General features: G+C 40.2%; 1 protein-coding gene across 2 annotated transcripts in view; it reads right to left on the reverse strand.

Annotated features, from left to right (window-relative positions):
- Nucleotides 1–2736: 2736 nt before the first annotated feature.
- The window catches only part of LOC137995740 (uncharacterized), a 50470-nt gene continuing 25589 nt past the window's right edge, over nt 2737–27617 (reverse strand). The window contains exons 1-15 of one of the 2 annotated variants that reach the window (XM_068841247.1): nt 24391–24543; nt 18559–18683; nt 17591–17656; nt 16035–16092; nt 14335–14412; nt 14141–14241; nt 13625–13721; nt 13037–13111; nt 12245–12334; nt 10171–10228; nt 8279–8397; nt 7855–7935; nt 7248–7294; nt 6633–6700; nt 2737–5185 (exon numbers count right to left, since the gene is read on the reverse strand). In XM_068841247.1, the coding sequence (XP_068697348.1) occupies nt 4968–5185; nt 6633–6700; nt 7248–7294; nt 7855–7935; nt 8279–8397; nt 10171–10228; nt 12245–12334; nt 13037–13111; nt 13625–13721; nt 14141–14241; nt 14335–14412; nt 16035–16092; nt 17591–17656; nt 18559–18683; nt 24391–24474 (1365 nt within the window). In that variant the 5' untranslated portion in view covers nt 24475–24543 and the 3' untranslated portion in view covers nt 2737–4967. Of the gene's footprint in view, nt 5186–6632; nt 6701–7247; nt 7295–7854; nt 7936–8278; nt 8398–10170; nt 10229–12244; nt 12335–13036; nt 13112–13624; nt 13722–14140; nt 14242–14334; nt 14413–16034; nt 16093–17590; nt 17657–18558; nt 18684–24390; nt 24544–27617 lie in introns of those variants that run through there. The other variant, XM_068841251.1, reaches the window with a different exon arrangement.

A 27617-nucleotide genomic window follows, 5' to 3' on the forward strand; every position in this document is an offset into this window, starting at 1 on the left:
TAGAGTCATGCAGTGCTGCAGCATATGGGTTGGAATGAAGCAGTGGAGGACAATCCCTCTATGACTAAAAACCAAATAATGGCATCAGCTTTTGTTTCCTCTGAGGGACAGTGTTTGAAATAATAGAGAAGATGAACAGAATAAGTTAAGTGGTCCTTTGCCCATGAAAACGAAATTTCTATTGTTCAGCTGTTTTTTTTTTTTTAATTGGTTGTCTTGCCCCATTTATTTCGTTCCACAGAGGTCCACCAGACCCTTAGGTTATAGTTTTTGTGTTCTGTGGTGTGCTGTAGAACAGTAGCATTTTACTTTCTACCATCTGGTCATTAACATTAGTTTATTAGAGAGACGATACTGTAATCATTTTGTATATTATAATGTCTGTTAGATGCACTGTAATCTCCATTCCGTTCTTCAAGAGCAAAACTTGTGGAATTGCTTGATATGTGTAATTTGAATAGAGGCCTTGTGAAAGGGATTTCTGGCTGTTTGTTTAAAGACTCACTATACAGTTGTAGCGTGTCTATAAGGGGCAATTACTTAAACTGTCCAGAAAAGTGCTAGGATCACTTCTCTCTTCCGTGTCCAACCTGCACAGAGTAGCAGAAGTTGTCGAATTAGTGTCAAAGGTTTCAGGGGCGGATCCAGGATTTGTCTTAGGAGGCAGTGCACCACTAAGGAATGGGTACCCCCGACTCTACAACAGGGTCCGCTTTTAGGCGACGAGAGCTTGCACGTCATCCATGGTAGGCTTAGCCACAAGTTGCCGATAAAAGTGTCTTAAGGACGGTGCCTACTAATTCAAAGGTATCTTTGCGCGGTTTTATGAATATGCAAAAAAAAGCAGATCTCAACAAGTGTTATTAAAATTGGGGGTAACCATGAATTTTTCAAAGATAATTAATCAACAATATTAGCAAAAAGCTTTAAAATACAAAGCAATGTATGGTGTTCCTTTCCAAATTAAATCTTAATTATCTCTGAAAAATGCATGGTTACTCCCAATTTTCTTTTTGGATACCAAGAGCATTTGCTAAGTTCTGCTTTCTCCGCATAAATTTAAACCGCGCAAGAATATCCCTGTATTGGTAAGCATCACCGATAGGAAATCCGAGTATCTGGAGATGCGCAGATCGTATGCGCAATTACAATAGTAGGCACCGTCCTTAAAGTTGCTAAAAGGTTTCTATTTTATTTCCAAAGTTGCCAAAAAATTGCTGAATTTCGAAAAAGTTGCCGAAAATTGCTATATTTTTTAATTTGTTTGCATTTTAAGTTGGTTTTGTCGCGGTTTAGATCTTTTGTCCACGCGCAGAACGCTTTTTACCGGCCAGATTCGTCTGAATTTTTCTTTCTCTAGCTATTTTAGCTTTTTCGGGGGAGCAAGATTTGCCCCCAGCCTTTTAGCTACCGCAATAGGATTAATTGGGCCTTCATCTGCACATTCTTCCCAGCTGGAATCTGCATCACTGCCGAATAACTGACAGTCTTGTCCGCCCTCTTGGAAAACGTGCCAGGTGATACCGCTGACCTCATTGACAGGGATGCAACACCCCAAGGGAAAGCACTAGATAACATCGACCTAAACCTAAACCTAAACCTGGTGAGCCATATATGCCGCTCACAAAGTGTAACTTTTAATAATTTACTCTCTTTTTTTTTTCTTTAATTGTCTTTATACCCGTTACAAGAGCGCCGGAAATTTGTTAGCTGCAAGTTGAAAGACTGAAAATCAATTCGCTAACAACAGAACCCAACCTGGGATAATTTATGACATGAAGAAAATTACTGTAACGTCTCGAAAATGACCGGTCTATTGACCGTTTTATGACTGAAATAATCCTCGCCGCGATCGATCAGAAGCGAGAGAGCGAAGAGCGAGCGAAAACGAAGTGATCAGCTTTCAAGACTCCGCTGACATATCGATGGCTCACCAGGTTTAGGTGGTTTGCCTCTGACGTCACGGCGGCCATGTTGGTGTACAGAACAATGCGGTAAAATGCCTTTTGGGAATTTGACTCCATTCTTATGCAAACTTGTTCATGTGGGGCCATTTTCTATTGTTTTGTACACCAACATGGCCGTCTCATCACGTGGATGCAAACCAAGAATTGGTAATTGGGTATTGGCCAGTCCTGGGGTCCACACACTCAGTTGAATTTAGCTGACTTTTCCTTGCAAGCAAATAGAGTAATAAAATAAAAAGTATTTTTAAGAATGTCAAAAACACCAAAAGTTGCCGAAAATCTCAAAGGTAGCGGAAAAGTTGCGGAGCAACTTGTGACTAAGCCTAGTCCATGGTTCGGTCCAGCGGACACCGATTCACCGATGTTCCGCATGTGCTGGATCCGCGGACGATACAAGCTGGTACATGGGGTAGTAAGCCGCGTTCCCGTAGGCTCAGGCCAAGGCCAAGGCTTCGCGACGCAATTGTAGGTCGTACCACATGAACCATTTCACGGAAACCTTGGAATGATTAACGCTGCCCTGCCACCCTAAGAGGGGCTCACAAGCGATGGTATTTTCTTCCAGGCAGTGCGTGAACAGTAACGATTGCATGCTGAGGTAACGGTCATCTGTTTGAATGCCGTGCGTGATTCGCTTCAAGGGCAGAAAGCCTTGCTTCAATATCTGGACGTCCGACTCGCAGAGAGAGGCCAGCTCCTCCTGAAAATCGAACACCACCCCCTTGCTCGTCGTGCCACTTCTCCAATTACTGGCGTCCCTTGACGGACGTAGTAAGTAAGTAATCTTTATTTAAAACACGGAAAACGATCAATTAAGCTGAGAAAAAGTAAAAAACATGCTTTACAACTGTTTTACATGATTGCCATGTGGACTTGTGGCTTGTTTTGATTTGCTTTCGTCGTCTTCTTTTGGTTTTTCCCTCTTTATATCGACCATGATTCAATTCAATCCACGGTTACCCAAAAATGCACGGAACGCACGATCAAGCCGTCCCGCCAACATTTATCCCTTGGGTACTCCTGAATTAACAACAACTGACCAAGAAAATTTCCACACTCCACTCCGCAAATGCAGCTTATTGAACACGCAGGAAATTTTCCGATGATAATTACCCCCATCATCGTAGAACCTCGGCGCATATTAATGACCGAAAAAGAACAATAGACAATTTCTTGATATGGTCAGAAAATGAATTACATCTAATTTGGTCAGTGGACGAAAATATAGGGCTGGAAAAACGCCCGAATAAAATTAACATTGATTTTGGCTTTGTTAGTTGATGTTGCCGGTAAAATTCGATCTCAGGTTGAATCCGTTTTCAATTACTTTAAATAGGTTATCCTCATTTTACCTAGGTTAAATACGTACTCAGATGAATACAAGAAACTTTTTTGGAACCTAAATTAATCCTACAGAAAAATTAAGGTCAGGTTAGGAATAGTTTTGGTTATCATACATGGATATCAATTAACTTATTTTTAATATTATTATTATACAAAAGTAAATAATGAAAAGAACTGTGTTGGGCTGAGCACGGTCGTCGTTGTACTGTAGTGATGAAGATACAGGGCTACAGATCTGGAGGGTCTGAGTTCGAGTGTCGGTAAGTGCATAGTACAGTTCATTTCTCTCACTTTGTTGTAATGTTGAGACTGAATGGGCCTTATTCGCGCGGCGGCCAAATTGCCGGGCCATAGACAATAGAATTCGTACTTCGAGTCTCGAGTTGAAATGTTCGGGAACGAGTTTCGGTGCTCAAAAACAAAAGTTTTCAATCCCTCGGGAATCAACATGGCCGCCGTGTGATGAAGGCCTATGGTTAAGTGTATGAATACAGAAACCGATGAGATGATACGAGACATTAAAATTAAGATAGAAATGCTTGAAACAGAGCTTGAAGAAAGGTATAGGTGTTTTCAGTCCTTTTGGGGAGGGGATGGAGAGGTTGTTGATAGCAGCTTTAAACTGGGTAGAGTGCTTATTCAAATTAGGTAAAATGAGAATCATCAATAAACCACTTTCATAAATGGCGACCACTTTTACATTCTTTTGTATTTATGTTCATTACACTTACAGCCTTCATTTTGAAACAAGTATCCTTTTGAAAATTGTTCGTCGTAGCGAGGCTAGAAAGGCTTATTAGCCTTAGAACAAAAGAATATTTTATTTGGTCGCAATAGACCTCATTCACGATAGCCGCCATTTTGGATTTGCCCTTATCATGCAAATTAGCTTCACACTTCTGAGGGGGCAAACGGCAACACAAGTTTAAGAGGTTATAACGGACATCTTAGCCACACAGATGATTTGTGTCACGTTCATTGAATGTTTATCACCTAAGTGGTAAAATAGAATGCTTACACAAGTTACTTCGATGTTTCATTAGTGAAAAATGAGCAGATAACGAAGTTGAAAGTCAAAAATGTCGGAGGCAATCAAAAGATATAAAATTATTATGAAAGATACTTAATTCTAAATTCTAAAATGTACTTTTAGCAATGTTAATTCAATATTTCGACGAGCCGATTTTCCGCAATTTGCCTTTATTCCAATGTTTGCCCCCCAGCATAACACATGGCTAATTTGCATGACAATTTGAAAACCAACATGGCGGCTATCATGAATAAGGGCTATTCTGGAAAGAGGTCTACGTAACCATAGTTAGTCTACTAACTATGATGTAACCGAGGTGAACTCGAAGGCAGCGCGAAATTAGAAATAATGTATAAGCGTCACAAAGTGTCCCTGTAACTCCATTAATTAAAAACGTTTCGAAAGTGCGAACCCAAAAATAACGCTTACGCTAATGTTAACCTTCATCTGAATTGCGGATGTAAAGCGATTTTGTAACGAGGAAAAATTAGCGCAATCAAAAGCATGCTTCTGAAAAACCCACGATGTAACTTTGATTATGGACAAAAGACCGCTCTAATCTTTGTGCTCTTGGTACAATAGGCAATTTATCGCTTCTTGAACGCTTTTGTCGTGAAAAAAAAAGATCAGTCTTCATGGATTACATCAGGGGGTCCCCCAAAGGTCCGTCCCATTTTCTTGAGATATCTAATGTGGCAGCCTAAGGAATCGAAGATAGTGTCAACGCAACGGTACTTGATACCAAACTCCTTACAGGTTTCACGCACAATAGGAGTTATCTGTGGATAGTAAATCTGATTTATCTCAGGAAACAGGTGATGGGCGACCTGATGGTTTATCGTACCTGGAAGGTAACATAAATGGAAAGGAAAAATTGTTACTAAGAAAGTTGTGTGACTCTAACTCCCACTCTAACCCCCACTCATAGACATCATTTGTACGAAGCGTGAGCATTCGATAAATTCCCTTTCGAATAAAGATCAACTGCGATGACTGTCTCGAAGATGTCTCGGGGACGTTCATGAGTTGTTAGGGCCCAGAACACTAAATAGTACACAAACCCCTTCGCTAGTTGGCCGGGTGGTTTTTACCCTGGTTCATTGTCAACCTTGAGACTAATGATTATTAGTAGAATTCTACTAGTATACTAATGGAAATGCTGTAATCTGATTGGCTGAGCCATTGAATACTATCAGCCATTAGTGTGCAGTGGCTGGAGGTCGTCTTGGAAATAACGACGTTTTTTTCGTTTTTCCAAAGTTTTGGAGGAAAATTTGGATGCAAATGGATAATTAAATTCCTGAAAAGTCTAAACGAAGGACATTTACGGTTTCTTGACTTTCAAAAAAGTTGAAATTATTGAAACAGCTGATGCGCTCGCGCGCACAACTTGAGCCGACTGTAGCCATATGTTTAGGTCAGCAGAAATGTCAAATGTACACGCGCGTTGTGCTCGCGGGAAAATAGCAGAAAACAACATGGCGGACATCGAGGAGGAAAGTTTGCTGCAAGCAAATTTATTTCTTCTTTTAGTCCTGAAACGACGACACCGTCAGCTTCAAAAGCGAAGGAAACATCAGTTTTGGGTTCGAAAAATATTCATGAAGAGACAAGAACTTGGGGCTTTCCACACACTGGTGAGAGAACTTCGTGTTTCTGACAGAGAGTAACGAATATAAACGAATCATATCGCGAGCTCAAGCTTATAGCTCCTCGAGGTCAGCTGTTTTTTTTTTAAGTTGACAGCTGACCAGATACTTTTTTTTTTTTTTTTCGATTGGATTGCAGGCTCAACCCAGGTTGACTCACCTAAACAAAAACGAGGATCAACCACCGAAATTCCTATGCGACATAAAAATGGTTTAAAAACGTCGTTACCTGTTTTTCTTTTTTTCCGAAAATGCCAAAAATTTGGGTCGGTCGTATGACGCTAAAGGCTGGTTTCCATATGATCGCAGACGATGGCGGATCGCAGATCACAGAAAGTTCTGCGATAGTCTGCGATCATATGCAAACACACTTCTGCGACCGTTTGCGATCGTCTGCGATCGTTTGCGATCGTTTGCGATCCTGCGATCATATGGAAACCAAAGTTCTGCGTTCTGCGATCGAAACATATCCCATAATATTTTTAATTCTGACTCAAATGATTCAACGCTTTTTAGCAACAAAGCCCGAATGTTCGTTTATGTTCGTTACTCTAGCAGAGCGATGGGTTACCATATTTTCTTAACAATGGTGCTAAGCGCGCGCGCCTTCGCGGCGCTATTATTTTGAACTCAATCACTGACCTGCGAAATATGCTAGAAGCCAGCTGTCGGTGGCAAAGTCTTGGGTTGTCGCGACTTGATGCTCCGCCCTGAAATTATGAATAACGCGTGACTTCAGCAGAACGCAAGAGAAGGCATTTAAGGCACTGCACGAGTTAATCAAATGAGCAAATCCAGCGGAATATTCAGTTCTGAATTGTATGTAACGCTTGTGTGTAGTAACTGCATTGACCACCACTGCACACATCATTCGGATGTGACATGAAAAACAAAGGAGAGAGTCTTGCGTTTCAAGGCCGTCATGACTCCATTGTCTGTGTCATCAGGAGTTAATTAATCAAGTTATTCGGTGAGAACGCCTAAAGGAGCACTTGCTTTCTTCATGGGGAAAGATTACACGAAAGTATTTGCAGTTGATACCGACAGGACCCTCGTTGTTGGAATTAAAATGCCTTGATATCTCCAGAATAGCTGATAAATTACTTTTTAGGAATAGTATGATAATTTGGAAGAAATGATGACCGGACATAGCATTATTTGAAGAACAGATGACGGATATGGCATGCTCTTTTGTTATTCGAGTTGATAAAAAAGAAAAGGAAGAGTAAAAGTTAAGCCTAAAATCACATCATTTACCAATCCCGATTCATTTTTCCATCTTTGTCCGGTTCTGGCCAATCAACCTGAAGAAACAGTAAAATCTTTAAAGTACAATAAGATTTTTGTGGAACGCAAACAACTAATTAAGCTTTGTTATATTTTGTCTCTTTTCCCTCCATTCTTAACCCTACATAAGTAAGTACCAACGATGTACGAAGGGAATTCACCCAGTTTCCCTCTGTGATGGGCGCCTTGTCTTATTCATACGTTGGGTGTTTCTTCCCTCGATACTGATCCATCTTGAACTGCTTCATTGATCACATTTAAACTTCTCATCTGCAGCAACTCTGCCATTTCTTTAACACTTTAACATAAATAAGCCTTTTTCTTCCTTGAGTCTTCCTCTCAGTCGTTTGTCCTCTATCTTCCAGTGGTCACTGATCTCTCTATTCCCCCTTTCTCAAGTCATAACCAAAAAACCTTGACCTTCTTCTTTTAATGTTGTCCCGCGCGCTATCAAAATGAGACAAAAGACTTTTCAAAAGTCTAAGTTCCCTTTTACCATAAGCAAAAACATCTATGAACTTTAATTACTGTTCTCTTATCATTATAATAAGAAATAAATATGTAATTTGGCTCCTACCTCCCCTATAATATGAGTAATTTCAAGTACGGTGATTATCCAGGCACCTCCTACCATTTCCGAAATAAAAAACAGAGGGATCTAAAACAAAAATGGTTCAGGTAAAAATGTTACGCTACAAGTCAATTATAATGACAAAGACAACGATGTCTTTACAATTTCCATTTACTGATTTAAATGAACTTTTAAAATACATTTATCAAGTGATTTTAACTAGGACCGTGATCCTCACATCATAGCCTTGTTTACCGCTCGGATTGAAGAGCACTTTGCTGTAGCTAGTATACAGGTGCATTTACCCCCCCCCCCCCCCCCAGCTGTGATATAGACTATACCGAGGACAGACCAACACACTCTACAACTAAGCAAAAAATTCCAGCAAGATATTGTCCCTTTGCGAAGTAACTATGCAGGTAATGCTTACCATCCTCCAAAATCCGAGAATCATTGCAGGAATCACCATTCTGTACAAAAAACAGAAGAGCTTGCACAGAACAAAGAGAACGAGGTGTGATTTGGATGGTGCATTTACCTGAGTACTACCTGTGACAAGAATTAAATCCTCATTAGAAATCATGCGGTCTTAATTGATTTTACCGTTCAGTATCGGGAATCGAACCTCTTTAAATCCTTCCCTGGGATTGTCCCGATGCTTACAGACCCCGACCCTACATTGCTGCCAGCACCCAATACCGGAGGTTAAGAACCCCTTGCATGCTAACGTCTTTACACAATTTTCGCACGGTTACAAAATGGTTAACGTACGCTATAAAGCAGGTCCTCATGCGTTTACAAGTCGGGCCGCTGCTATCTTTACGTAAACTGTTTTCACCAATGAGAGTTTCAACTTGTTTGTTTTGAAAACAAAAGGAGAAAATGAAGAAAAACGTGATCAGGAAATCGAAGTCGTGACCGCCACACAACCGAGCGGCTTTACCTGCATTTCGATACCTTTATAGGTGACTGAACTTCTCACTTGAAATAATGAAATTAAATTAATAGGTGTTTTACGACTTCTTCAAGATGGCGACAAAGGCATCACGAGTCCGAAGAAGCCTGTTTTGTTGCTTATTTAACGGTCAAGTTTATTATATTAATTAACTGTTCTCGTGCTCTACCGGGCGAGCATTAGCTCACCATTTTCACATCTTAGAAGTTCAGTCGAAATAAGAGATACCATTGTAACACCGACCAAGCTGCCGCCATCTTGAAAATGAACGAGTGTTGTCTGCACGAAGTCTGGGTATGAAATTCCGAACACTTTCCAAAATGGCGACCGTGAGTTTGTTGAACATTTCAACTATCTTATAAATTGCCCTCTTTGTTAGCCATCCTTTCAACGTAGCCGAAATATTTTACACAAGAAAACTACGACTTTTTCTATACTAATCTTTTGATGATTTGATGTTAAATTATTTGTCGTTTGAATTATTTATATTTTGTACCCGAGTGAGCGTGCAGTATGTGACCTTGTTGGGACCTGGAATATGTTTATTCCTTTTCCTAGGTGCTTTTTTACTATCACGAGCACAAAAAGCAATTCATTGTTAAGTGTGGAACATTAAAAGAATTGATTTAAGAGGCAAAGGTGTTATTCTTAGTTGACAAGAACTCCACAGTGTTTCTCCAGCGATTTGGCGAAAATCGGATGGAAAAAGCTGCTGTGGAGGCATTGAACAAAACTAATGACCGTGACAAATTATTTTTGACCTCCACTTTGCGACTTCAAGGTTCATCTGAAACCACTGTATGGGATACTAATGTATTGGTTGGGAGGATCTGTAAAGGTCGTTGTGCAAATGCCCAGGGGTGCCCAGGGGTTCCCGGGGGTCCCACGGATGGCCGCTGATTAGTGCTCAAAAACCACCAATCGTCTTTGCAAGAAAATTGAAGTCTTAATTTCGAGCAATCAAAATGCCATGCGTCGTTAAATCTCAAATTTTGAAAAGTAACTGATGCCCGCGCGCGTCTCACATTGAGCTAGCAAATCAACTTCGTTCCCAGAAAAGCTTTGGGAACGGCGAGGTTGAGTTGAAATCAAACAACGCCCGCGCAGGAAAAAATGATTACATAAGGCGAAGTTGTATGCAATATTTTCGCAGAGTTTTCGGATAAATCCGTTTTGGAAAAGGAAAGAATGGAATAAGCTGCCGTTACCGTTTCAATAGCAACCTTGATAGCCAAAAGAAAAGCTTCTATCAATTTTATTTCGGACAAAAATTCGATATAAATATCCGCCAAGTGTAAATTGAATAAATTTGTTCTAAGGCGACACATAGGAACAGAACAAAACAAAAAAGGCCACCCTGAACTTACTGGTTTTCTTATAAAGGAAAAGGATGCCAATATCCTCCAGTCTGAGCATCCAAATTCCCTGTAACAAGACAAAAATAAATTTTAGCTCAAATATCCTTAAATTTCCGAATAAAAACCCTGAACAGTGCAATCCTTCCAAAAAACGCAACTCCAAACGTAACAGCGAACAAGACGCCTGGAGGCGTTAAAGTAGGATGCGTTGGTCGTCACTGGTTTTACGTGGAAAATAAACTAAGTACCAGCCTCCAAAGCAGACCCGCTTTTGGGCTCGTCACGCAATCTTTCCTAGAGACGAGCCAAAAGAGGCTAACTCGGTAAAGCATTAGCAACACTATCCGTGACCGCATGGGTCCTCGGCTCTTTATATATGCGTTCCAACAATCGATTTTTTTCGTTGTTTGGTTGGAGATGATTTTGGGAAGCTGCAGCGAGTAGGATCAGCAGCATTATCTGCTTCGTGGAATCCTCCTTGTACAATCGTTGATAGGTAAGAAAATTATATCTTTTTCAAAATATTTTTTGTGTCAAATGCAATTTTATCAATGGACATTTACACCATTTTTGAGGCCATATTGGTTGGAGGGCAAACATGGTTTAAATTGCAGTTACAAAGCATTAAAGGCAAGGTGAACACACCATAACACGATGTGGCCATCATGTCACGTATGCGCACAACCATTTCAGCCGGTTCATTGACAGCCATGGGCAGTTGTTTCGGTCTTCCTGTTGCCCTTTAGTCGCCTTCGCTTTATGGTTGAAACGTTTGTTTTCGTTCTGTTTGTTACCTTTCAGTCTTTTATGTTTTTCTGCCTGTAATGTTATGTGTGTAGTGTTAATATATGTCGGAGTTATATGTTTGTGTGAGTAGTTCCATTCCCCGGTGAGTTTCGCCCGTTGTTGTGTGAGGGATAAGTCGGTATGTCTGGCAGGAAATGCATTCCCCACCGGGGACCTGGCCATTCGCCCCATCCGCACAGCATGCCACCCCTTTAAGTGGGAGCTCCACACAACACAACAAATGTGGTAAGCTGGGTTGGGAACAGCAAGGCAGGCGTGCGGGAAGGCAGTGAATGTATGGGAATTTTGCCGACTTTGAACCATTATAAATCCTTTATGATCTGACGGTTGTGGATAGCGAGAATACCTCTCAAAAAGCACTTCTGTTCAGATTATTTTCATGAAATATGGCGATCAGAATCAAGCTCTATCGGCCGTAACCAAAATTTGTAATTTAGGGCGCTTGGCTTTGAGATCCGGAGATCCCGGGTTCAAGACCCGCTCTGACCACTCGTTGAATTTGATCCTGGTTGTCCCTGGTTCAACTCGCCTGCTGCACTTGTAAATAGCCAACTGGTTTGCCTCCGGCCGGTTGGGATTCTTAACAGTTGCCTTTGTTCTGTTCCGTCGTTTCGTTGTGTTTCATTGGCCCTGAAAAGCCCCTATGGGGAGCGGTCAATAAGTATGTAGGTATGTATGTATGTAAAATTTTCATAAAAACCCATGCAATCAAAATTATGCAAATTCCCGCGAAATTTGAAGCGACCGTGAGGAGATTTCTGATTTCCAGTTTCAAGACGTTGCGCCGTGGACAATGATCTAGTATTCCGTTGGGTGAATGATAATGACTAAAAATATTTTAAATGTTTGAAATCTGCCCCTTTAATTTATAACGGAGTTTTAGAGGTTTGAATTCGGCCAAAATTCCCATACATTCAATGTACGCGTCTGCCCCTCCTCCCCCTCCCCCCCAACTAATATAATTATTTAATAATAATCACAGTGTCACAGTGGTAAGTCTTAAGATTATTTAGCCGAGAACGAGTGCTCTACTTATTGGGGAGACTACAAATGAACTGAAATCAGATAAAATCAAATCAGGGGAAAACTGGTGTACCCGCTAAATATCCTCTGCCTCCAACCAATATGGCGACAGAAACCGTGAAAAGGTCTATCGCTGGAAGTATTCATCATTCCCGCTTTTTAAAACACTGTCATATCACTTTATATGCTTTCAAGATGACGGCCAACCACTGTTACGGTAATTTGAAACCTACATAACACTGCAGAAACTTACCGTAAAATACAGTGGAACGGTGTAGATATGTTGATAGTAGTACCGAGACTGTAATTTTTGACGCCATTTAATACGACGTATATCTGTTTCCTGAAACGGAGTTAACGCAACAAAATTGAAACAATTAAATTGTCAATGGCGACTCTGGGACATTCGGGGAAAACCCGAGTACTCCTTAGCAGGAGTCGAACCTACAACCGGCTTCCGATTGCTAATGCGATTCGAGCTAAGGGAGTCTCGTACAGACCAGTCTCCTATAGCTCAGCAGAAGAGCATCCGAATTAGTATTCGGAAGGCCGAAGGAGCACTCGGATTTTTTCCGAATATCCCCGAGTCACCATGGAAAAAATATCATCTCTTCGTTAATTTCATCTGCCGGAGTTAACAATTTCCATCTCAGTCATTCATTTCAATAAATTAAATTGTTGTTGGTTCAAACCCAGAAGAAACAGAATTAAATTAGTTCAGTCCTGAGAAAGACTACCGGCCCTTAGCCGGCTTAAGATACCCTCGGTCCTAAAGATAAATATCCTATACAGCAAAAACGTGAGGGTTCTGGGAACGTGTGCAATTGGAAACCGGTGAACCCATGAGTGGATACGTTCGACATTTTCCTTCAGTTCAATTTGTGGCTCCACAAAGAGCCATGAGTTAAGCTAGAAAAACAAGGAGCAGTAAATTAGAGCGCAGTGGAAATTGGATCAAGCAACAAAACAAACTTTTAAAATGGTGGGACAATCACAGCGTGCTTCCTTACTGAGAAAAAAATATATCAACCGATCGACTACTTACGGGACTTGATGTATTAATATCTACATCAGGGTCAAAAGCATGAATATTGGTGTACGGATGGTGACTTAAGATGTGCTGTTAACGGAAAAAGAAAAGAAAAAGAAACTACATCAAAATAAAAATATCTCGCTGATGCAAAAAAAATCCTTCTTTGCTTATATCTTCACTGAGATTGCTTTACTCCACTCTGGAGGGTTGTAAAACGGTTTTCAGGGTTTGAGGCCCTTAAGCTTTTAAGGGCGTTCCATAGCACAAATGCCCTGGTCAGAAAACACTAATGATGTAGATTGTTATTGTTATTGTTATTGTTATTGTTATTGTTATTGTTATTGTTATTGTTATTGTTATTGTTATTATTATTACAGACGCACGGCAACATCGAATGTATTTGTTTTATTTGATAAATAATTAAACGCTTTCGGTGATGACGTCAACTATTCGTCTGTCTTCTAATAGATCATAATAAATCATAGGTGAGAACCGATCAAAATGCGTCCATTATTGACCTTATTATTCGTAAATATATGATGTTTCGTCTTGTTTGAATAGCTTTTTCCTCTATGTAATTGTAAATGGTATTGTAGTAACCTTATGCATCCAAACGTAGTAGGAAATTCCCGTGAAGAGTTCACATATGTGACCAAGAATTCTCCAAACACGAGGGTTTCTTGACACGGAAAAATGGCTGAAATAAAAACGAACAGTTAAAGCCAGGAAGAAGCCCTTTGCCATGTGGAGTCTTTCAGTAATGCTATTCTACAACTATCAAACTTTGGACTGGACTTTGGTCAACTGACAAGCAATTTTTGGGTACCAGCCAGCTTTTTGTTGGTGTTTGCAGGACAGTAAATAAGTTGCGTAAGCGGAGTTTTGTTGTCTGGCACTGCACTGCATTAAGGAACAAATCACTCCTTTTGTAGAAGATTTAATGACACGTAATTTAATCGAAGACTAAACAAAATCACTGAACCCTTATGACTTTCATACAGAATTGATTAAAATTTATAGGCCAAATCATTTGTCTTGGTTTCGCAATCATGGGAGAGACTGGTCGCATTGCTTCTGGCGTACAGTGCTAGAAATTACTGAGCCATCGCTACCAACCTTCCGTCATGAAGATGATGCAAAGCTAACATCGCGCAGAACAGGCCCATAATAGCTGCAGCAACAGCGCTGAGAACAAAGCTGTGGGAAAGCCAGAACATCTGCGGATATGAAGATCAAGAGACCACTTATCATGACATCAGTAAATTCTCGAAACAAATTAAAGTCCAATAAAGTACGGCATCTCAACTGACCTGAGCACACCACATTAGTATCACAATTAGTGGAATGGTGATATGTCTGAGCCATATCCACGGTGAGTTCTTAGGATCCTGTTGGTTGACATGGAAGAGGAATGAATGAGTATGCTAAGACCAGGGGCATAGCTAGGACATTGATAAAGGGCCATGCACGTCGCCAAATCAATATAGATATATATATATAAAGTGTGAAACTTGATTTTCGTAAAACAGTGCTCAATACATAGAAGTAGAGCGTAGTATATATGGAAGAAAAAGACCTGATGAGTGGGCGACCACGAAACAGGCTTGTAGGGATGAACTTGTAGTTTATTTGTCTTTTTCTTCCATATATATATATATATATATATATTTTTTTTTTTTTTTTTTTTTTTTTTTTGAATTAACAAGGCTGGAAATCCAACGATGTAGTCCCAAGCTAGTAGGATCCGAAGGATACACAACGCTTTGCTAGAGATATTAAGTAATTTGAGTGCACAAATAGCGACAGCGAACTACTAGCAGAACCATTGAATGAAAAACATATTGCCGTGAGTGGGAATCGAACCCGCGTCCCCCTGGTTACTAGTCGGGTGTGCTAACCACTGCACCATCACGACAACCCTGCTGGAAACAGAGCAATCGGTGAGGTGATTGGTTAGCCGCGGGGTTCCCCGGCGTTTAACATTCAGGAACAGGACGTACATCGGATCATCCGGGGATGATTCACAGGCTACCAGCTAATAACAAATTATATTTTTGAATTAACAAGGCTGGAAATCCAACGATGTAGTCCCAAGCTAGTAGGATCCGAAGGATACACAACGCTTTTGCTATTCAAGAATATAATTTGTTATTAGCTGGTAGCCTGTGAATCATCCCCGGATGATCCGATGTACGTCCTGTTCCTGAATGTTAAACGCCGGGGAACCCCGCGGCTAACCAATCACCTCACCGATTGCTCTGTTTCCAGCAGGGTTGTCGTGATGGTGCAGTGGTTAGCACACCCGACTAGTAACCAGGGGGACGCGGGTTCGATTCCCACTCACGGCAATATGTTTTTCATTCAATGGTTCTGCTAGTAGTTCGCTGTCGCTATTTGTGCACTCAAATTATATATATATATATATATATAGTAGCGTATAGTTTTTATCTTCTTCCTGTTCTTCTTCTTTGCCTTGTTATTATTATCATAATTATATCATTTGTACTGTCTCTCAGCTTGATCTTTATGCTTGTTGTTCTATTTTACTGAGGGTAAGCTACAACCCAAACAGCCTTAGACTCTGGGAATCCGGCTCCTTAGCTTACCTTGAAACTCAACACCTAATTTATAAATGTTTCCACCTGCAGTAGGTAACTAAAGACAACTCTTTGGAAACACAGTAATTTCTTGCCTTGGAACGCTAATTTGCTTGCTTTACGTCATGAGGACCCAAAACTCACGATCACTTGCTGGCGTTTGATGATGAAACCTGACCAATACCCATTCATTCTGTTTGCATTTAGTTCTAAAGATTTAACTAGACCAGGAAATACAAACTATGTATGTAATGGGCTATGATGATGACTCCTTCTCCTCGGGATTTTGCCTCTTTGCAAAAATCACTGCGGGGGAAACAAGTAATTAAACATGCGTTTTGTTTCCAGCAGTAAATGTAAACTGACCCAAGTTGACAGGTGAACAAAAGGTCCGACACGTGATCACAACTTACCTTCTTTGTTTCCGCGAAGTGTTTCCTCACTCTTTCGCGTAATGTTTTATAGAAGGCCCTACGATTACGAGGACCACAAAATAAGTAAATGAAAAAAGATAATTCAGAGCAGGAAATGACGGCATTCCCGTCCTTTCATCACAATTCCTTGAATAAAAAAATAAATAGATTCACTAAGCGGGGTCGAACCAGGGCCGTAAGAAGGCTTTACCTATGCAACTTTGAGTGTGAACAGGGTATATTTTAGTTAAAGTACCTTATTTTTTTAACCTTAGGAACGAGGTATCTTCAGAGAAGCCGAAGTACGATCTCAAGTCTTGTTTTATCCCCCTTGAATGCGTACTTGAGCAGATCAAAAGTAACACGATAAGGCGTCAAGTAATTCTCAAGTTGACTTGACCAGTGTGAATTCACCAAGTATCCAGCCAATCAAATAGAAGTATCTGGTCACATGATATTCCGGTTTTAAAACTTAAGAAAGTAATTGGCCGCAATTGGAATCATTATTGACCCAGTTGGTATTTTCTCAGTAGGTGAGCAAGTATTCGCAAAAGGACGAGAAATTTCGATTTATTTTATTTATTTCAAGATGCCATATCAGAGCTTCCAAATCGGCCTACATTTGATCGCAAGCAGAGTTTATAGAAAATAGAGATGGTCACTCCAGCCCTAGGATAGGTGAAATTCAGTTACAGTGCAACGCGTCTTACCGTAGGCACCCAACATACCTTCACGTTTGACAACTACTTGTAAATACGTCAATTCAACAACCCATTCAACGGTGTTCAACTTACAACCGTGCGAACTTTGCAAGGAGGAGTGACTGTCAATCAAATTCGCACACCCCGATTGGCGGATAATTTGTAAAAACCTTTGTTAGGGGACCACGGTAAGGTGCGTCGCACTGTCAGGTATCAGATATAAACAAAGTTATGTTTGGCGAAAATATATACCCACAAGAAGTAGGCAATAAGCAGAAGTAGTAGTAATATATACGCATAAGCAGTAGTGCTTCAAGCGTTCCCGGCTTGAAGCACTATCACACATTGCATCATTGTCGCGCTGCTACGCGTATTTCATGCAACAGGAAAACTGTTTTTCGTTTCTAAAAGTCCTGCCCTTATGCCTGATCTTCAATCACCAGCGACGCATACACAAGAGCGAACATACGTAGTTACCAACGTCGACATAACCACAACATGACGTTTGTATACAAGTCTCGCCTCTAGTATAGACTCGTCCAACATGGCGACAAAAACTGGAAGAACTTACGTTGTGAATTTCCTTGTGCTTATGCGGTGCCCCGATTTCACATGAAAAACCGAAAGCAAGATAGCCCCAAGCACGAGAAAAAAAAGCAAAAACATTGATTCTCAGTGAAATGAGCGTTGTTTAAGCTCTCGAATTCGCTAGTGAAAACCAGGCGTTGCTCTTTCTCTCTGCCTCTTTATTTTCTCTTGCTTCAAATTATTGGAATCACTTTTTGAGTTCTTAACAGAATCCAGTCCTTATTACCGGCTTTGAAACAAAGATAAATAAATAAAAACTCAGGTTACCCTAATTCTGGAAAAGTAGGTGTTTCGCTTGAGATTAAATCTCCAACATAGTATTTCTCCAACATTCTGTTGAAAGAGAAAATATCAAATAATTTAATGGAAATACAAGCTCATTTTCCTCTGAGCACATTGTGAATTGCACAGTCATGACAAAATGTCTTTGAAAAGGAATCTGAAAACTGAGGTTGAAAAATATCATGATTTGAAGAGAAAAATGAGGAGAGTGTGAAATGTTACAAAAGTTGTCACTGGAGCTCTTGGAAAGTGTTACTAACAAACTTGAACGATGGATTGAAAAAGATTAGCATTGCATTGTATTGCTATCTGGGTTTTATTACGAAAGGCCAGGAATTTGATAAAAGTATTTGACTTCTAAAAACCAGGATAGTAACCTCAGGGAACCCTTGGCCATCATTTGCTGTGACTCGCTTCCTTGGGATGACTGTTGGCATAAGAACAGCCATAGCTCAGAGCTAAATGGATAAACAAGCCGGGCCACATTGCCGGGAGGCGAGTGCTCTCACCACTGCGCTATCCCTCTTCCTTACGAATCAGTGAACGAATGAGAATACCGAGTGTTTCTTGTTATTTTTGTATAGAGTTACAAAACATCAGGAGACAAATATTTTTCGTTTCCATTCACGGGAAAAGCGACGATGTTTTTTAACCGGAACAAAAGACAAAATTTGCTTAAAATTAAAGAAGAGTTCAATTCTCATGGAATTCGTTTGGAGCACCAACAATGAAACTGTTTCTTACTTTAAGGACTAACAATGTGGCCGATGCAAAGTCGTGTGAAAACAAAGGATGGACCAGTGAAATGTTTGGTGTTTTCGCTTAATCTTCCCACTGCGATAAGGGAGCTTTTTGTGGGTATTTTTTCAGGACCCATGGCGCTTACGTATTGGAGATGAACACTGTAACCCCTTTCTCCCCCCCCCCCCCCCCCTTCCTTGTCCTTTACTCACTTGGGAGCTAAACTGCTAAATATGTGGTAGCTCTCAAAGACAATCGTAATATCTTTCCCTGCTGCCATTTGTAAGATTTCAGGTCCTCCAGGGTGATGGTTGATAAATTTGCTGATATCATAAACCTGGCAGAGTAAACATAAACGACATTTCATTAGTGTCGAAGGGAGGGGGGTTCGCTGAAAAATGGTCTTCTGCGGTCTTAACTTTCAACTTCCCATCTTATTTTCCCGAAAGTTATGGCGTTTTTTTAAATGACACTGAACATCTGCATATCTGTCAGATTAATGTCACTTCACGGTATTTTCAAAGTTTTCCAAATTTTCCTCGTTGTTTTGCGACTAGGACAATGGACCTCTTTAGCTTGTACGTTTTGTTTTCCAATTTCAGACCACGTGATGTTCCCAAGGGAATTTTCCTTTTGTGTTTTCATAAGTTATGCCTACATATGCACGTGCATAAGACGACATTTAAAAGAAACTCTTCCCTAGAGTAACACTCACGTGATGTGAGATGGGAAAACAGAACGTACAAGCTAAAGAGGTCCATTGTCCTAGTCGGTTCATTTTGTGAAAACTATCGTTATCATTATCATCATCATCAACGTCATTATACTATATATTATTGTTATTATTGTCATCACTATTTATACCAGTAGTAGCTATCCCTAAGTGCCAAGGAGACAGTCAATATAATACATACGTAGTTTGCAGGTTTGTTGTATTGCGCATTCGTTTTGCGCATCTTGAGATACTCGGATTCCCTATGGGTGGTGCTTATTAAGACAGAGATATTTTTGCACGGTTTAAAACTTTGCGGAGAAAGTAGAACTTAGCAAGTGCTCTTGGAATTCAAAAAGAAAATTGGGGGTCAATATTTGGAAAAGAACGTAATAAATATCTTTGTAGTTTAAAGCTTTTTTACAAATATTGTTGATAAATTATCTTTGAAAAATGCGTGGTTTACCCCAAATTTCCTTTTGGATTTCAATAAAACTTGGTAAGATCTTCTATTCCCGCATATTCAGTAAACCGCGCAAAAATACCTTTAAGTTAGTAGGCACCATCCTTACAGTGCGAATTTGATTGACAGTCACCCCTTCTTGCAAAGTTCGCACGGTTGTAAGTTGGACACTGTTGCATGGGTTGTTGAGTTGACCTAGCTACACTAGTAAGTGTAGCTGTCAAATGTGAAAGTTTGTTGGGTGGATAAAATCAATGCCAAGTACGAAATGGCCAAGGCGTTTTCAGTGTGAAACATGTCATGGGGAATCAAACTCTCTTGCTTGACACACGAAACTTGGTTATTTCACTTGCAGAAATTTTATTTTGCAAGATACAGCCATGAATTATATGTCAAATTGATCGTTTAATTGTGTACTTTACAGACAATATTATTTACTTTGAAAATTAATAAATTAAATTGTTCAACAATTAAATTGAAAAACAAACTGCATACTTTACTCACGGGCCAAAATTGACAACAGCGGCCGATAACAACACATATGCTGGTTCATTCTTGAGCTCGTTCACTCAATATAGGACACACTGGTTCGAAAATAAATATTAAAGAACATTCAAAGCAAGTGTACATAGCACGATGGTCAGATAGAGAAAAGGAAAAAATGTGTTTTCACTCGATCATAAATATCCACGTGAACGATGGCACGTCCTGATGCCAGTTTGTCTAAAGACATCACACATCAAAACGCGCTTTCATTGGTTCTTGGAGTCACATGATAAGCGACCTTTGTTCCCTTACCTTATCTAACATTACATTTTCTCTGGAGCATTCGAATTTTTTTCTGCATACACAAAATTCTCGTGCTTCGGCTCAATTAAGGCTGCCGCCTCGTCAGCCTCTCGTCTTTGATCGGCTGACTCGTTGGTAATTACTGAATCACACAGGATTTTAAATTCTGGAGGCAATTTTAACTTTTCTAGTCTAGTTTCTTGTCTAGTCTGGGCCTCGTCCGGGTCCTCGAACCAAATACTTTTTGCATAATAGTGTAGTGGCTGTTCCAAGGATAGCAACGATCTCACTTTACTAGAGATTTCTATGTCGTATGTTGGTTCCAGTTTTTTGGTATCAAGCCCAACGCACCAACCAATACCAGGTTAATACTCGACCTTCTCAGAGATTTCCTTTTTGAACCGATAGCACATCGTCCAGTATGTTACCTGTGCAACTCGATCATGTCGCCATATTTTGTGACATTTTTGAGCTGGAGCGCTGAACTCCGCTACAATATGCGAGACTGTTACATCTCTGACTCATGTGACACGTTTCTGAAACATCGTCTCCACCCAAACCGTTTGATCCCGGGGGGGGGGGGGGGGTTTACCCCCAGAAAAACTGGGTAGGGGTGTGCGGCCCGCTTCCCAAAACCCTTACCCTTACCCTATTTATGACCTAACCAAAAATTTGATACCCAATTTATGACCTGACCCTTAAATCAATACCCTGGTGCAGACCTGCCTTATAATTATTCCCTAGTTCAGACCAATGTTAAAGGCAATGTTTATCTGCTTTTATTAGGTAGGTTACATGATAAAGAAGTAGCTTCTAAATAAAAAACGAATTCAAGACTAGAGTGCAAAAATGGATACCCTATTTACGACCAAAATGGCTGAAAATTGGCCAAAATCGATACCCTATTTTAATTATGACCAAAACGGCTGAAAAACCCTACCCTTTGGGGCCGCACATACCTATATAGCCCATATAAGGGAGTATCCCCCCCTGGGCGTTTGATATACCTTGCTCTCAGTGACTGGTCATGTCCATAGTCATTCCCTCAGACATTTCACGATTTAAGTAGCCTTTTCGTACCCATTCTCAGCTCTTTTCATCTCCGATGATATGCTCTGTATTTACACAAAACTTTCCATGTCGAGCTTTGCAAGTGTACCTCTGCAATCGTTCCCTGTTGATATCTTATTTCTCCTTGCCTTTTTCTAGGAGATTATCACGACTTAAATCTTTGATCAAGATTTCACCACCCCAGTCACATATTTTTGCAAACTTTCAATTTCCATGTTAACACAGACCTTTGCACTTTTCAAGACCTTTCCACCAATTCGCCGTGGCAAATACAGCCTGTCAACGTCACCAGTACCGTTAAACGCTCGATAGGTAGGTAGGTAGGTAGATAGATAGATAGATAGATAGATAGATAGATAGATAGATAGATAGATAGATAGATAGATAGATAGATAGAATGATTGAATGATTGATTGATTGATTGATTGATTAATTGATTGATTGATTGATTGATTGATTGATTGATTGAGTGAGTGATTGATTGATTGATGGATAATAACTTCCTTGTCTTCCTGTCAATTAATTTCAGTTCCTCCTTTTCCCACAATATGATGCCTACCCCATAGCTAATCACGGACACAGCTCTTAAATTCAAAGCAGATATTGTGTTTCCTGTATTAATTTCAATATCCCTCTCACCCGTTTGAAGTACTATTTTAAGACTACATCTTTCATTTTTGTATTTTTGTATGATGATCTTATCAGCTTCAACACCCCCCCCCCCCCCCCCTTCAGATATTTATACCCTTTATCCTTGTCTATCTGCATCATTTTGGACCGTTCGGTATTGCTCTACCTTCCACAAAGTTCCCCAATTTCATGATCAACACACCACATTTTTGAATGCTGAACTTTATTCCAGTATCCCGGTCAGATAGGCGTACTCTATTGATCAAGGAGTCCAGTTGTTTTTCATTCTTTCCATACAACTTAAGGTCATCGTACCCTTTCTTAAATCGTACCATGCTTTACTCTTCCTCAGAATCAATGTCAATCATGTATTCATGCAATTACAGACAATCAGAGTGAGACTGTCGCCTTGAAAAATACCTCTTTTTATTGCCACTTCTCCTAACTTCTGATCACCTTCACAAAGCTCTACTTTCGACTTTTCAATGATATTCGTTGAAACGCCCACCAACCAATCTCATGCTCTCTAATTTCCATGAATAGGGTACTATATCGTAAGCTATCGGACACTGCTTGGCCTGTTTGTCTCTGCTTTCAATTTCTCAGGGTTATCTTGCCAATAAGCATCTGCTCCTTTGTACCTCTTGTTTGCTTTCGACAACCTTTCTGTTCCACAGGCAACAGTTTCTCTTTTTCCAAGTGTTTATATATTCCTTAAGCAATTATCCCTGTCAACAGCTTCCACATTAGTGGCAGGCATGTAATAGGGCGATAGTTTTTATACAGCATTTCCTTTCTCTCTGTCTTTCATGATCGACTTTGCCGAGCCAAATGTAAACCACTCTGGTATATTTCTTGACTCTACAATTGTAGAATCTCACCCAATAGTCTAGTCATGATTGGCCTAGCTCATATCATGTTCTTGAGCCAGCTAATATCTTTGAAGTCCATCAGCACCAGGCGACTTCCAATTTGGTTGCCTTAAAACTTGGTTGGTCCCTGTCCCAGTTGTGATTTCCGAGTCCATGTTTAAATTTTTCTGTCTCCCTCCCAGATCAATCTCAACATCACATCCATTCGAATTTTTCGCTATGCTTTTCTGGGTTCCCCCATATTTCTTTCCAAAATTTCTGGCTCTCCTCCGCATTAGGAGCTTCTTCCTGAGATCTCTTCTCTCCTTTTAGTTTCTCAAAAAGTCTCCTTTGGTTTTATCTAGAACAACTGGTTTTGCCTATGTTGGTCAATCCTATGATACCTTAGTTTTCAGTTTTGCTGATGCAGCTACGATTCGTAGTTTAATCTCCTCAATTACTGACACCAAGGCCTTCTTACCAATCATTCATTTTTCTTTTACTGATTTCCTTTATTCCTAGTTGTTTAACTTCTCATCTTTCATGGACTCTAGCCTACTTAAATCTCTTCTTAAATGTTTTATTTGATCTTTTCTTTCTTCTTTTCCACATTGGCTCCCTTCCTTTTTTCCTACTTTTTTAAAACCACGTTCTTTCGTAGTTACATGTGCTGCCGAAAGTAAGAGGTCATTCACTTCCTTCAAAGTGGCGAAAAAGTAAAAAGTAAAGTAACCATATTTAAAGTCGATAACTCGTAACAGTAATTCAACTGAGGTCGACGGTGCGCTCATTTTACTAACCCCCTCTCCATTAGTGCTCCGTTTTACGGGTATTTAAAGCTACGTAATAACACTGAAAGGAAAGAAGTCGAAACAAGAATGTGAGATATTTTATCTTTTAAATATTCTGTTCTTCGCAGTTCCCGGCGTACTTCGTCGTCGGAATTTCTGGTCTTTGAAAGGCAAGGTGACATGTACGATGCTCTCTACTAGCGTAATAGGACGCTTGTTTTGGCTCTGTGAGTATAACTCATCAAGGCATTTGATGTTATGTAATGAAAATATCTCACTTAACAAGCCTGATCACGCGTAGGGTGTTTCCAGTTTCCATGTCCCTTTTCTAAAAGACGGCATCTAACATACTTTTTTTACTGTGGAAGTAGAGCTTTGTTACTTCAATTACTAGTTACTTAAGGCTAACGGGCGACTGAACTGGGTTTAGCGCTGATCAAAAATAAGTGATCGACCCGCAGTTTCCAAAATGTTAGGGGAAAAGTTTGAAACTGCATTCATTCTGTACGGAGGGTTGATTTGGTACTACTGAATTCAACATAGCGTTCACTAACGAATGTGTTCTTTCATGTTGACTGAAACTAGCGTTTGACTAGTGTATATTATTGTGTAGGCTCTTTAAAATTGACTCGCTCACACTTTCTAACCACTGATTATCAGCATTTCTTCTTCCACGCGACCAGAGAACGCGACCTTTATATGACTCTCGTATTTACGAATTGAAAGATCGCCCTTACCTTTCCACGAACTGCGACGTGAGCATTGTGCATCTGATTTAAGGCAGAGAGCTCTTGCCAAGTGAATTTTCGGGTAGTTGACATAATGACTTAGGCTGGAGCCACAAAGAAGAGTTTTTGCCACTGTGCAAATTATTTACTGCTGCATTACAATGCAACTTCATATGCCTCATTGTCAATAAATATCAAACGACTTTATGCAATCTGAGTGCACCAAAGCTGCGAAGGAATGTTCCAGAGTAAATAAACGAATGTCTTTTCATTATTGATCGAAAGGGTCGATAAAACAGTAATGGTGTTCTATTTTATTTTAGATGAAACCGGATGGTTTTATTTTAACAGACGTGTTTCTACTCACACACTTTCCATCTTTTACGTGATTACGATGCAGACCTTACCTATGCCGAATCTGTTTGTTGGAATGTCATCAGTGATGAATAAGTAACAATGTCGAATTACATAAAGTTAGATTTGATTTCCTCTGTAGAAATAACTACATTGCTAAGGAATTAATAATAATAATAATAATAATAATAATAATAATAATAATAATAATAATAATAATAAAGGGGAACACACCAAGCAACTACAGGCCTATAACCTGCTTTCCACTTATGTAGAAGTTGCTCAAAGGAATGATTTCGGAAGACATTTATATGGATAATTAGGTGATAAAAACCTCTTAATTAAAAGAGGAACAAACGGCGTAGGAAGAAAGCAAAAGGGATTCATTGCCAAGATGATCTTAAGGTGATTCCCTAGAAATAGACCTTATCATAGATTCCCGATGAAAATACACCTTTTTCAAATGAGACTTATTCAAATGAGACTTTGATGCCTCGTTCAAGGCAAAATATTCTTTTGCCATTTTGGAAAAAGGTGTATTCGCACACTATAAAAAAAAAGGGGGGGGGGGGTCACCGTGCTTGTTTCCATACTACGACGCTGACCATGAATAAGGCTATTTAAGATACTTTAACAATTGCCGCGGATCCCCAATGTTGGACAAATTTAGTTCGATTTTATAAATGTAATCAATGATATAACGCAGAGCCCTGGAGTCATTCTGTGGTTAATTCACGTACTACCTGAAAAATGTATTTGAATGCCTTTGCGAGTACTCAATGGATTTAACTTGAGTGTGGGCTTTTCGACTCGTAATGGCTCCTTCCGTACAATTTTATGAAATTGCCAAAAAGCTGGCAAACGAAATTTGCTGAATTTTTTGCTACTCCATGAAATAAAAGATGGGGGTCACCGTACTGGTTCATTCTTTGACGGATGCAGCTTGGCGTCAATAGGGAGCTTAAGCAGGCGCGTTTTTTAGACGCGGACGGCAACCGAAACAGAACATTTCGCGAGCCAGGACAGTGTCTCCCAGATTTTGTGCATAAGCTAATGCGCCCGCCAATGACGCAAAAAATCATGCACAGGAGGGTTGCGCAATGCAAAATCAGGGAATCACCTTAAGGCATGCTAGGACTAACCAGAGAGAAATCTAGCGATGACATGGATTCAGTACAGAAAGTCCTACGACACGGTGCCTCATTCTTGGATAGAAGACTGTCTACATATATTTGGAATCGCAGAGAATATAAAGAAGCTACTGAGTGAAAGCATGGAAAACTGGAGAACAGGCCTGACCTCGGGTTCTATTGTTTTTGGGGAAGTACACACCCCAAGAGGTATTTTTCAGGGAGAAGCACTATCACCCCTCCTGTTTGTTAGAGCAATTATCCCATTAAACCTGCTACTTTGAAAGTCGAGATTTGCGTACGAATTTAATGGGAAACATACAAATCACCTGATGTTTATGGACGACCTCAAACTTTATGCTGGAAGTGAACAGGGCCTAGAGTCAATGGTCCACACAGTGCGGGTTTTTAGTGAACATATCGGGATGGGTTTTGGGATTGATAAATGCGCAAAACTTACGCTTCGGAGAAGAAAAGTAACAGCATCTGATGAATTAAATTAAGAGAAATAAAGTCATTAGATGAGGGAAAAAGCAATAAATATTTAGGAGGCTGATAGGGTTATGTACGAAGAAATGAAAAGTAGTCTGACAAAAAAGTACTTCCGACCTTTGAGAAAACTGTTGAAATCACAGCTTAATGACGGTAATGCCATAAAAGAAATTAATACGTGGGCAGTGTCTATCCTTAGATATTCTGCAGCATTCGTTGACTGGACAAAGGAGGAGTTAGTAGTGCTTGACAGAAAGACCAGGAAATTTCTGACGATTTACAATGCCCTCCACCCGAGAGATAGTGCAACCTGATTATACCTATCAAGGAAGCTAGGTGGAAGAGGCTTGTGTTCGGTAGAGCTGGCAAGGTTGTGTCTGTCCTACTACATTGCAAAGAGTGAAGAGGACGTTCAACCTTTTGTTAGTAGTAAGAAGGAAACAGTGTGACGATCTTAAAAGTACTAACAAATTTAAGAAAGAGAGGATGGTCAATATATCGGAGAAGGTACGGGCGGGGAAAAGAGCTTCACGGGCAACTTTTTAGACAAACAGACGAAGTGGCAAGTAATAAGACCTGGGTGTACGTGGGGCTCCCACAAGGACATCTGAACAAAGAGACAGAGGGGCTTTTGATGGCGGCGCAAACAGTCATTAAGAACTAATGAAGTCAAAGCTAAGATAGATATGTCATAGAATGACTCTCGGTGCCGTTTGTGCCGACAAAAGATGAGACAGTAAGGCACCTGTTAACCGAGTGCCCAAAGCTGTCACAGAAAGAATATAAACAAAGACAACATGGAGTAGCTCGGCTAGGGCCTTTCATTGGGATTTGTGTGAACAAAATGGTTTAAAAAGGACTAAAAAATTGTATGAACATGTCCCCAAGGAAGTTGAGGATAATGACAAGAAACTGGATCATGACGGCCTTGAAGACGTGTTTGTAGGCAAACAGAACAAGAATTGCCTCGCCATTTGTAATGCGCATGCATGCCCCAGTGACAGAAGCGTATATAGACATCAAACAAGAGGAAAAGGTCAACAAGTATCTGGATCTGGCAGTTGAGATGAAAGGGTTGTGGAAGATGAAGAGTGTAAAAGATGTCCCTGATGTTATCAGAGGGCTGGGTACTACTCCGAAGCGAGACTGGAAGACTACTTGAGAAACATAAATGCTGGAATAGAGTTGGCAGCACTTCGAAGATAATCTTGCTGGGATCAGCAAGAATCCTCCGAAGAGTCCTTGAAGTCCGAGGTAGCT

Source organism: Montipora foliosa, chromosome 1 (assembly GCF_036669935.1).
Source record: "Montipora foliosa isolate CH-2021 chromosome 1, ASM3666993v2, whole genome shotgun sequence".
Taxonomy (NCBI): Eukaryota; Metazoa; Cnidaria; class Anthozoa; order Scleractinia; family Acroporidae; genus Montipora; species Montipora foliosa.